The 12,719-nt window shown below is 40.2% G+C and overlaps 1 protein-coding gene across 1 annotated transcript; it reads left to right on the forward strand.

The window, feature by feature from the left end:
* Positions 1 to 7,347: 7,347 nt before the first annotated feature.
* PCK1 (phosphoenolpyruvate carboxykinase 1) lies at positions 7,348 to 12,517 on the forward strand. The gene is made up of 10 exons (XM_075845833.1): positions 7,348 to 7,455; positions 8,284 to 8,542; positions 8,751 to 8,932; positions 9,020 to 9,223; positions 9,671 to 9,858; positions 10,194 to 10,356; positions 10,671 to 10,892; positions 11,079 to 11,210; positions 11,351 to 11,446; positions 11,555 to 12,517. The coding sequence occupies exons 2-10, from the start codon at positions 8,319 to 8,321 to the stop codon at positions 12,007 to 12,009; spliced, it is 1,866 nt and encodes a 621-aa protein (XP_075701948.1). The 5' UTR covers positions 7,348 to 7,455; positions 8,284 to 8,318; the 3' UTR covers positions 12,010 to 12,517.
* The last annotated feature ends 202 nt before the right edge of the window (positions 12,518 to 12,719 follow it).

Consider the following 12,719-nt stretch of genomic DNA (forward strand, 5'->3'; position numbering starts at 1 on the left):
CTGGTACAAAAGGTACCAGTCGCTTCATTCGTGGAAAGGCGCTGAATGGCCGGACACGGAACGTGCGCGGTCATTCATTGCTTCTAATTGTACCTGTGTCCTTGCGACACAAGTACAATTATAGTGCAGGAGGAGGTGGTGCTGGCGCCCCCCCTCTAAGCTGCGCCCGGGGCACATGCCCCGCCTGCCCCCCCCTAGCTACGCCCCTGATTACAGTACGAGACAGTTGTCCCGCAGCGAGGCAGGGACTCCTAGCGTCGTACATAACTATGATGCTCGGAGCCCGGCTCCCTGCAGTGTGTTCGGTCCGGGACTTGCGGCCGAAATACATTCCGTCCATTATGGACGTAACATGCTCATGTGAACCAAGCCTTATACTGCTCCTATATACAAGACTATAACTACTATAATACTGCCCCTATATACAAGAATATAACTACTATAATACTGCACCTATATACAAGAATATAACTACTATAATACTGCTCCTATATACAAGAATATAACTACTATAATACTGCTCCTATATACAAGAATATAACTACTATAATACTGCCCCTATATACAAGAATATAACTACTATAATACTGCCTCCTATATATAAGAATATAACTACTATAATACTGCCTCTATATACAAGAATATAACTACTATAATACTGTCTCCTATATACAAGAATATAACTACTATAATACTGCCCCTATATACAAGAATATAACTACTATAATACTGCCTCCTATATACAAGAATATAACTACTATAATACTGCCCCTATATAGACGAATATAACTACTATAATACTGCCCCCTGTATACAAGAATATAACTTCTATAATACTGCTCCTATATACAAGAATATAACTACTATAATACTGCTCCTATATACAAGAATATAACTAATACAATACTGCCCCCTATATACAATAATATAACTACTATAATACTGCCCCCTATATACAAGAATATAACTACTATAATACTGCCCCCTATATACAAGAATATAACTACTATAATACTGCCCCCTATATACAAGAATATAACTACTATAATACTGCCCCCTATATACAAGAATATAACTACTATAATACTGCCCCTATATACAAGAATATAACTACTATAATACTGCCCCCTATATACAAGAATATAACTACTATAATACTGCCCCTATATACAAGAATATAACTACTATAATACTGCTCCTATATATACAAGAATATAACTACTATAATACTGCCCCCTATATACAAGAATATAGCTACTATAATACTGCCCCTATATACAAGAATATAACTACTATAATACTGCTCCTATATATACAAGAATATAACTACTATAATACTGCCCCCTATATACAAGAATATAGCTACTATAATACTGCCCCTATATACAAGAATATAACTACTATAATACTGCTCCTATATACAAGAATATAACTACTATAATACTGCCTCCTATATACAAGAATATAACTACTATAATACTGCCCCCTATATACAAGAATATAACTACTATAATACTGCCCCTATATACAAGAATATAACTACTATAATACTGCTCCTATATACAAGAATATAACTGCTATAATACTGCCCCTATATACAAGAATATAACTACTATAATACTGCCCCCTATGTATAAGAATATAACTACTATAATACTGCCCCCTATGTACAAGAATATAACTACTATAAGGGAGGATTTACACGAGCGTGTGTGTTTTGCACGCGCAAAAAACGCTGCGTTTTGCGCGCGCAAAAGGCACTTAAAAAGTCTCTGTCACCACATTATAAGTGCCCTATCTCCTACATAAGGAGATGGGCGCTATAATGTAGGGGACAGCAGTGCTTTTTATTTAAAAAAAACTATCTATTTTTACCACTTTATTAGCGTTTTTAGATTTATGCTAATGAGTTGCTTAATGCCCAAGTGGGCGTATTTTCACTTTAGACCAAGTGGGCGTTGTACAGGGGAGTGTATGACGCTGACCAATCAGCATCATGCGCTCCTCTCCTTTCATTTACACAGCGCATAGGGATCCTGCTAGATCCTTATGTGCTGTCTTATACTTTCACATTAACAATACTGAAGTGTTTAGACGGTGAATAGACATTCCACGGGATGTCTATTCACAATCTCTGCACTTCGTTACTCTGTCTGTGGTAGTTAGGCTGGGTTCACACGACCTATTTTCAGGCGTAAACGAGGCGTACATACGGCTACAATACATCAGCAAACATCTGCCCATTCATTTGAATGGGTTTGCCGACGTACTGTGCAGACGACGACGCGTAAAATGACTGCCTCGTCAAAGAAGTGCAGGACACTTATATACATTATATGCGGGACACTTATATACATTATATGCAGGACACTTATATACATTATATGCGGGACACTTATATACATTATATGCGGGACACTTATATACATTATATGCGGGACACTTATATACATTATATGCGGGACACTTATATACATTATATGCGGGACGCTTCTATACATTATATGCAGGACACTTATATACATTATATGCGGGACACTTATATACATTATATGCGGGACGCTTATATACATTATATGCGGGACACTTCTATACATTATATGCGGGACACTTCTATACATTATATGCGGGACACTTCTATACATTATATGCGGGACACTTCTATACATTATATGCGGGACACTTCTATACATTATATGCGGGACACTTATATACATTATATGCGGGACACTTCTATACATTATATGCGGGACACTTCTATACATTATATGCGGGACACTTATATACATTACATGCGGGACACTTATATACATTATATGCGGGACACTTCTATACATTATATGCGGGACACTTCTATACATTATATGCGGGACACTTCTATACATTATATGCGGGACACTTCTATACATTATATGCGGGACACTTATATACATTATATGCGGGACACTTCTATACATTATATGCGGGACACTTCTATACATTATATGCGGGACACTTCTATACATTATATGCTGGACACTTATATACATTATATGCGGGACGCTTCTATACATTATATGCGGGACACTTCTATACATTATATGCAGGGAACTTCTTTGAAACGTAATTTGAGCCGTTTTTCATTTAAGTCAATGAAGAACAGCTCAAATGTTCGGCCGTCAAAGACGCCTCGCATAATGCGAGGAGGAGCTTTTACGTCTGAAACGAGGCAGCTGTTTTCTCCTGAAAACAGTCTCTTTTCAGACGTAGAAGCCAGTTCTCGTGTGCACATACCCTTACAGCAAAGGACGCGCAATCTCGCGAGATTACGCGGTAAATGACAGGTTACAACGAGATCACGCTTCCTCTGCTGTAACTACCATAGAAACAGTAACGAAGTGCAGAGATTGTGAATAGACATCCCGTGGAATGTCTATTCACTGTCTAAACACTTCAGTATCGTTAATGTGTTAGTATAAGACAGCACATAAGGATCTAGCAGGATCCCCATGCGCTGACGAAATGAATGGAGAGGAGCGCATGATGCTGATTGGTTACTGATTGGTCAGCGTCATACACTCCCCTGTACAACGCCCACTTGGTCTAAAGTAAAAACACGCCCACTTGGGCATTAAGCAACTCATTAGCATAAATCTAAAAACGCTAATAAAGTGGTAAAAATAGATCGATTTTTAAATAAAAAGCACTGCTGTCCCCTACATTATAGCGCCGATCTCCTTATATAGGACACTTATAATGTGGTGACAGAGTCTCTTTAACAGCTCCGTGTGTCATCACCATATGATGTGTGATTTTCGCGCAGCCGCCATCATGATGACACTCTGTTTGGATGTTTGTAGCACGTGTTGCTTTTCTGTTTGCATTCATAGTTTTTACTGCTGTTGCGCGAATCACGCGCGTCACATGGAAGGGCTTCCGTGTGGTGTGCGTGATTGTCACGCACCCATTGACTTCAATGGGTGCGTGATGTGCGAATAGCGCAGATATATATAGGACATGTCGGGAGTTTTTTACGCAGCAGACACACGCTGCGTGAAAATCACGGACTGTCTGCACGGCCTCATAGACTAACATAGGTCCGTGCGACGCTCGTGTAAATCCTCCCTAATACTGCCCCCTATATACTAGTTGTATAGGTGCTGATCTCGGCTTGTTATTTTAGTAGTGGATGTTAGGGACTATAAGGTCAGGAGGGTTTGCTCTGCATTTTTTTGCGTTTGTTCTGTTTTCTCGTTAGTTGTCCCGGTCCCTGTTTTCAGTCTTGTTAACCACTTACTGGGAACAGAGATGAACGTCATAGTTGGTTTGTCCTGATCTTTCACCTATATTCAGAGCCGGGCAGCAGCATCAACAAGACTTCTCCAATAACATGTCCTTCATGGAGAGGAAAACAGGCCTTATCTGCAGGAACATGGACCCTGTGAATAGAGAGATTTGTAGTGTATTCTGCTCCGAATCAAGGGGAAGTCATGGAAACTCATTGACTGACCCACAAGGCTTACAATCTAACATTTTCTATAACACTTAATTACTTCAATGGGGAGTAACTCAACATAGGGGAGGATAGCCCCTCGTTTTTGGGAATGCCGGGGATCCCAAAGGTCAGACCCGGTCATTGAAATGCAAATGTGCCTTAGAGGTGGCCCATGAAGACATTTGGGGGCCTATTAGCAGAGGGGCCCAGTTCGGACTGCCCCTACCTCTATAGCTACCTCTAAAATGTCAGTAACATAATGATAAATAATAATGTCATCCTTCTCGCCTACAAGGGGTTGGACGGTGGCGCTTGGGGGGCAACAAGCTTTGGGCCCTCGTCATGATTTGGAGATCTTTCTTAGGGGCCCGTTTGTTTTTTTGCTATAGGGTCTCCTTTGCTTTATACATTCCTACAGCAATTGACACGCTTTAAAGTATCTCTGCTTGCTGTCGGTGAGTAGGAACATGTTTTTTTCCAACCAGAAACTAAAACCCGTCGTGACCTAATGGATCTCACTGCAGAGGGTTTGTTACAATTGAATTCACTGCACACAATCCTCTGTGAGCTAAACAGACTGCTCTCCAGACTGATGCACTTCACCTGCGCTGGGCGTCATCTATAAGAAACAGGCAGCTGCAATAGTAAGGGGATAGCACAAGTAGGTATGAGATGGGGCACAGGGGGCACCTCACTATGGTGCCAAGATATTTCTGACTTCTGCCCTGTATGTAGCAGCTCCTATAACTTCTTGGGAGTTTTCTTAGCCACAAAGCAGCACCTTGGGGGGCTTACATGTAACTGTAGGGGCTGGAGATGACGTGAGGCAGACTTCTATATCAGTGATTCTTCCCGATAACAGGGAGCAATAGATTGTATTCACCTGTCCTACATTCAGCCTCTCCCAAGCCTGCCATGTCTGATAACAGAGAACAACAGATTGCGTTCAATTGCACAGCAAATGTAGAGCAGATTAGCATCCCAAAAAGGCCTTTTACACCTGCTGAAAAGCGGCCCGTGCAGCGAGCGGCGATCAACGAGACATGGTTGATCGGCGCTCGTTTGCTCCTGCCACATGGAGCTATGGATGGGGAGGAGCGCTCGTTACTCCGATCCCTCGCCCCCATACGTTATCATCTCGGCAGCGCGGCTCCTGTTTACACTCCAAGATGAGCCGCCGACAATCAGAATATTTCACTTTTTTAAAATGATACGACCAGCGGATGATCCGGCGTTTGCTCGTTGCTCTGCTGATCGTTGCCCCGTTTACACAGGGGAATTATCGGCAACGAGCGTTCTATGAACTAATCATCTGCCCGATAATCGCCCGGCGTAAACCCCCTAAACTCTCTCAGGCCAATCCGAAGCGCCAGGACAGCTCACGTATGGGCTCCATGTCACTGTGCAGACTCGGTTTACTTTTCTTGTACATCTCAGTTTCATTGATTATTGTAATGATATTAAGGTCAGATACTTATGCGGGACCATCAGACAACACTGGCTGTAGCGCACAGGTTGTCCGCCATGCTGGGGGTTGTAGTGCAGAAACTATTGAGCGCACAGCTTTGGGCTGGTTGTAAGAAATCCTGATAATTGCTGATGTCAGGGAGATCATAAAAAGAACAGGGATTTTACAGGACGGTGGATGAGGCAGCGGTGCCAGGACACACACCTTGTACGAGCCTTCACCGACCCAGCCAATCAGACGGCAGCCTGTGACCGAGCCTGTGTGCCGGACCTGCTCTGATGTAACGCTGCCGTCTCCATGTACCGTGTCTGCAACAGCCAAGAAATCTTGCATCAGTTCTCTCTTAATTTAGGTGAAAGTTGACTGCACTGTGCGGATGACAGAGGACGGGGGAGACGTCTTCTCTAAATGTAAAAGGGGTTTAAAAGTTATACAATTGGCATATTCCCTGATATAAAATAGGAAAAAAAATCTATATCTATCTATCTACAGATCGCTCTATCTCTCTATCTATCTCAGATCGATCTATCTCAGACCGATCTATCTCAGACCGATCTATCTCAGACCGATCTATCTCAGACCGATCTATCTCAGACCGATCTATCTCAGACCGATCTCTCTATCTATCTATCTATCTCTATCTATCTCAGATCGATCTATCTCAGACCGATCTATCTCAGACCGATCTATCTCAGACCGATCTATCTCAGACCGATCTATCTCAGACCGATCTATCTCAGACCGATCTATCTCAGATCGATCTATCTCAGATCGATCTATCATAGTTAGAAACCATCACGGTAAAAAAACAAAAACTTCACAATGTTGTGTCAGCGATCCTGATCAAGAATCCAAACTTTGTATCCAAGAAATCGCAGCACTCCCGGATAAGGTAATCATAAGCTTTTTTTATTCCCCTCTGCTTGTAACCAGCGCAATGTTTAAACCTTCTTACTGTTTTGTTGTTTTCAACCTTGTGTTAAAAGAAATAAAACTATAAATAAATACAAAAACATTGCTAAAAATGTACGCATGAACTCTAACATCCTATAAATACTCAATAATAACAGCGATAATAAAACCTATTAGAATTGTGGCAGAGATATCTCTCATACTATTAGTCTGTATTTCATTTAGAAGAATCTCCACGATCCCTAGAGATCTCTGAAGGGCTTGTGCAGTTGAGGCTCCAGATAGGAAGTTCTAGTTCTTACTGTACCGCAGGTGATAATACACCGTGTATCCTGCAGCCGCTGTCCCCTGATCAATCATTAGCTCTTAAAGGAATTTTGTTGTTCAGAAAATCTATTACGACAAAAACTTGTTTGTCGTTTGAGAGTCAGAATAGATCAATATGATGATCGGACAAACCCCCATAATTGGGAGGGGTGTGTGGGCGGAGCCTGAGACACTTTAGAGTATTTAAGAAATTTCATCCAACTTGTCATCATCAGAAGACGCTGAGAACAAAGTCTGAGTTGCCTTGAGAAAGAACCAAGGAAGTTTTTTTCTTGTAAGTACAGAAACGCTTGAACATACTGAAACTTAAATTTTTTTAATTGTTATGTCTTGTATTCTATAATGAATTTGGTAAAATTTTTGATGGTTATTGGTGATAGATTTTTGTTTTTAGGGTTATTAATAAAGCATCTGCTATTTTTATGTATCCAATATGGTGCTTTCAATTGTTCAAAGTAACCAATAGCCCTCCCTACTCAGACCAATTTGGACCCAAATTCTTGTATTGGGCCACAAAACTTGGCTGTGTATGGAATTGGTGTATGACCAAAGGAGCTTGCAATCCAATCTGTGCAAGCATGTAGTTTGAGATTGTCCGTATCTCAGAATTGTAACTCCTACTAATCCGAGTATTTAAGAAAATTGCTGATTGTGCTGCATACAAATATTTCTATATTTTTTAATGATGGTTAATTTGCCTTTATTTCTTCCATATTTATAATATCTATATTTATATAATACTATCTTCTTAAATATCACACTTCTTTTTGCCCCAGTTCCAGAATACTGATAAAGTGCCACCATGCCATTCAAGCAAATGGCATAATGATGCTTTAGGGACCGCAATGGGTACTTCAGTGTACCTCTATTTTTCCAATAGATTATATACATCTATATTTATGAAGATCTGTGCTGTCAACTATACCGTCTATTTCTGTAGTACTTGAACAAAAAAATATAGTATCACCCTGCCATCCCTGCAAATTAGATGATGCTTTAGGAACCATAATGGGCACCTCAATGTCCCTCTATTCTTCCAATAAATGATAGACATTACATTTACGAAGATCTGTATTCTCAACTGTTCCTTCCATCTCTCTAGTACTAGAACAAACAAACAAACAAAAAAGTGCCAGCATGCCATCCCAACAGAAAACCGAACTTCAGATCTCTGGCAGTGTCACCCAGGGAAACATGAACAGCTTGGGTCCAGATGTGGTCGATTACATAGTAACCTATGCAAGGATCTGCCTGCCAACGAATATCCACATCTGCGATGGCTCAGAGGAGGAGAATAAGAAGCTTCTCCATCAGATGGAGGAAATCGGCATGATTAAAAGACTCCCCAAATATGAGAACTGGTGAGTTTAAAAGTTTGGTAATCCAATGATTTCCCCTAAGAAATCCTGAATGTAGTGGTATATTGTAGGCTCTGTAAAAATGTAATCATCCAATATAATCTAAGAAGCTTTCAAAAAATCTTTAAGGGAGTGGCAAGGGGGTCTACCTCTGGCCCAAATTGGGATGCTTTCTTATATACTGATATTTTTTTCTCTTTTTTTTTTTTAGCTGGCTGGCTCGTACAGATCCCCGGGATGTGGCAAGAATTGAAAGCAGAACTGTGATTGTCACCCAAGAGCAAAGAGACACGGTACCAGTTTCCAAAAGTGGTGTCAGCCAACTGGGCCGCTGGATGTCCGAGAAGGACTTCGAAAAAGCCTTCAAATCCAGGTTTCCTGGATGCATGAAAGGTAAAGTGCGAAACAAATCCTAGATTGATTTTCAGATAACAGAAATTTTGCAACCTCTGCTATAATAACATGGTGTCGTAATTGCAGGTCGTACAATGTACGTAATTCCATTCAGCATGGGACCTATAGGCTCACCTCTCTCCAAGATTGGCATCCAGCTGACCGACTCTCCATATGTTGTAGCGAGCATGAGAATTATGACCCGTATGGGCACTGCTGTCTTAGAAGCTCTTGGGGAAGGAGAGTTTGTAAAATGCCTCCACTCTGTTGGCTGCCCATTACCTCTAAAAAGTAAGTTACTACATTTAGAAAAATTATATAATTTTTGTTCTTTTTTTTTGGAGGGGGGTTAAATCTATTTTACAAAATATTCACATATAATTATTTAATTTTATTATTCTGTTTTGATAAATAATAATTTGAAATATTTTATTTACTCAATTAAATTAACTCCATGCATGGTTATAATGATTGGGAAAAAAATAATCATTTATAATTTCACTAATTAAATTGAATAAAGTTTCTCATGATAAAGAAAATCAATTTAAAATAATCAGAAAAAATGATTACATTTAATTTCATTGCTCATGGAACGAAAAATACGTATTTTTATTTTTTTTCTGATTTGAAAAAGTTACATTATATATAGTGATAAATAGTTTTAGAAGGCCAATACGGAGTTGGTACATCTAAGACTCGTCACAGACTTGGTCCTATAATTAGAATTATTCTTTCTAGAATCTCTTGTGAATAACTGGCCGTGCAACCCAGAGCTGACCCTTATTACACATATTCCCGATCGAAGAGAAATTATCTCCTTTGGAAGCGGATATGGAGGCAACTCCCTCCTGGGCAAAAAATGCTTTGCTCTTAGGATTGCCAGCCGGATTGCCAAGGAAGAAGGCTGGCTGGCAGAGCACATGTTGGTAAGAAACACATAATATATATGATTATCCGTATATTTACTGGCAGCACAATATATTATAGCAGGTGAAGAGTGACATACAGGCAGTACCTTATTCTCGACCTGAGGGGGTGGAGCGTGACACAGGGATTCAAAGATCACCAAAGAGAATTCCTTTAAAGTACAATGCATGGCATGAACTCAATTAAGGGTCCTGCTCCTAAAGAGCTTACAATCTAATCAGAATGAATAGAAATAGAAGATACAAGGACATTCTGGGGAGAAATGAAAGAAATACAAGATATTCTTAAAAAACGTGAGACATTTTTCATATATTATTTCAATTTTCTCTTTTAGATTTTGGGAATAACCAATCCAGAAGGAAAAAAGAAATATTTTGCCGCAGCATTTCCAAGCGCTTGTGGGAAGACTAACCTGGCGATGATGAGCCCGTCACTGCCAGGATGGAAGATTGAGTGTGTAGGCGATGATATTGCTTGGATGAAGTTTGATGAACAAGGTAATTTTAAATTATTATGAACTACTTATTAGAGCACCGTATAGTTAAAGAATACGGCTCTGTTCACACTTGCATTGTGGTTTCCATTTATAATGGAAACCAGGATGCAAACCAACTGCTGGTAATGGACCCTGTTGACTTACAATGGGGTCTGCGGGGGTGTCTGTCGTTTTGACGGGAAAAACATTGTCATGGAGCCTCTGTTAGCAATTTAAACCGAACCCAACCCATAGGCTGAGTGTTCACATCCAAACTAAGTTTTAATGGGAAAGGACCAGATATACAATTTTGAGAAATATCTTTTATTTTTCTAGGCAATCTCAGGGCAATCAATCCTGAAAATGGATTTTTTGGCGTGGCCCCTGGAACATCTGTGAGGACCAACCCTAATGCCATGGAAACCATTTCAAAGAACACGATATTCACTAACGTGGCAGAGACAAGTGATGGTGGTGTCTACTGGGAAGGTATGGATGAGCCTCTGGCACCAGGAATATTGACCTCGTGGAAGAACAAGGAATGGACACCAGAAGATGGTAAGACCAGAACCTTTAAACGATAGTTTATTCAAAAGTATGTCCAAAAGATTTTATGACCATAGCCAATAAAAAATTTTAACAAAACTTTCCATAAAAGATAACTTTACCTCAGAAGTTCAGAACATATACCGTTCAACCTCTGTGCCAAAACAGCCCAACCAATAGTCCTCTTCATTTTTTCAGGTGAGCCAGCTGCCCACCCCAACTCCCGATTCTGCACTCCAGCTAGCCAATGTCCAATCATTGATCCTGAGTGGGAGTCTTCTGAAGGGGTACCTATTGAAGGAATCATTTTTGGTGGACGTAGACCTGCAGGTAAGTTTCCTGGACAAACCTTGTTATGGGGAGATTATTGGTTATATGTTACGTCTCCATAAGGATGTCACTCTTGGGTAGGATATTGTGGCTATCCTGTTTATTGTCTTACGTAAATAATTGGTGATTTTTATTTGAAGGTGTGCCACTGGTTTATGAAGCACTGAGTTGGCAACATGGAGTCTTTGTTGGGTCAGCAATGAGATCTGAAGCAACGGCTGCGGCTGAGTATAAAGGTAAGACGTTATAAAAGGGAATACCTCAATTATCCCTGTATAATTCCATCTTCAAGCCTTCGTAATAAAGTATAGAAATCATTGATCAGCTACTTTTCTTCTTCACAGGCAAGGTCATAATGCATGACCCCTTTGCCATGAGGCCCTTCTTTGGCTATAATTTTGGCCGATATCTCACCCATTGGCTCAGCATGGAACACCTCCCATCTGCAAAGCTGCCCAAGATCTTCCATGTCAACTGGTTCCGTAAAGACAAACAGGGGAGTTTCCTCTGGCCAGGCTACGGAGAAAACATCCGTGTCCTCGAGTGGATGTTCAACCGGATCGACGGGAAAAACTGCGCCATGGAGACCGCCATTGGCTACATTCCGGCTGAAGGGTCTTTGAACCTGAAAGGGCTTGGAGATGTCAACATGGAAGAGCTGTTCGAAATATCCAAAGATTTCTGGGAAGACGAAGTGAAGGACATTAGGAAATACTTTGATGACCAAGTCAATGCAGATTTACCATATGAGATAGACTGGGAACTGAACTCTTTAGGGGAGAGATTAAAGCAGATGTAAGACATTTAGGGGGTCAGTGGTAGAGCACTTACGTTTTTAGAGAAGAAAATGTCTCTAAATATTGAACCTGGGTCCCCGTCAGTTGAATCTATTAACATGTGGTCTTTAGTTAGTACCGCTGCTTCCTGGGCTTTTAGATGTAATAGGGGTGACCTACCTAGTAGTACGTACTGTATACTGTCTTCCAGTCTTTCTATATACCTTCTCTAGCTTATAGATAGTAAATAAGAGAGCAAGGAGCCGCAAAGGATGAAGAATACATTTCTTGATAGACTGTAAAGAGGATGAGGAGTCAACAAGGAGTTTTTCCAAGTATGTTCTGAGAGTTTGGAGGACACAAATACAAAGTGAGAGGAGAGAAGAGTCTTATTTTTTAAAGTTTTTTATTTTGTTTTAGAGAATATTTATATGTTTTTATATCGATCTGTATTATGAAGATTTTATGTCTATTTTCTGACTACGGTTTCATGAATAATAATAAGATTTTTTTTATAAGAACATGATACAAGTCTCTTGTTCTTTGTAGCAAAAACTTTATTAAAAAAAAACAAAACACCATAATAATAACATAAAAGAGTTGAGGGGCTCCTCAGAAAAAGATTGGCCAGTGACCATTTACAATGTAGGTAATGCCAGGGTACAATATATCTAACCTTCTCGACAGGTCTAGACACATCCGTAATGTCATGGTCCATACGTAATGATGTAAT

Source organism: Rhinoderma darwinii, chromosome 13 (assembly GCF_050947455.1).
Source record: "Rhinoderma darwinii isolate aRhiDar2 chromosome 13, aRhiDar2.hap1, whole genome shotgun sequence".
Taxonomy (NCBI): Eukaryota; Metazoa; Chordata; class Amphibia; order Anura; family Rhinodermatidae; genus Rhinoderma; species Rhinoderma darwinii.

Coding starts and splice junctions, on each gene's coding strand:
- PCK1 (XM_075845833.1), top strand. CDS start 8,319: ATGCCATCCCAACAGAAAACCGAACTTCAGATCTCTGGCAGTGTCACC. Junction 10,357..10,670: donor GATGAAGTTTGATGAACAAG/GTAATTTTAAAT, acceptor TTATTTTTCTAG/GCAATCTCAGGGCAATCAAT. Junction 10,893..11,078: donor GGAATGGACACCAGAAGATG/GTAAGACCAGAA, acceptor TCATTTTTTCAG/GTGAGCCAGCTGCCCACCCC.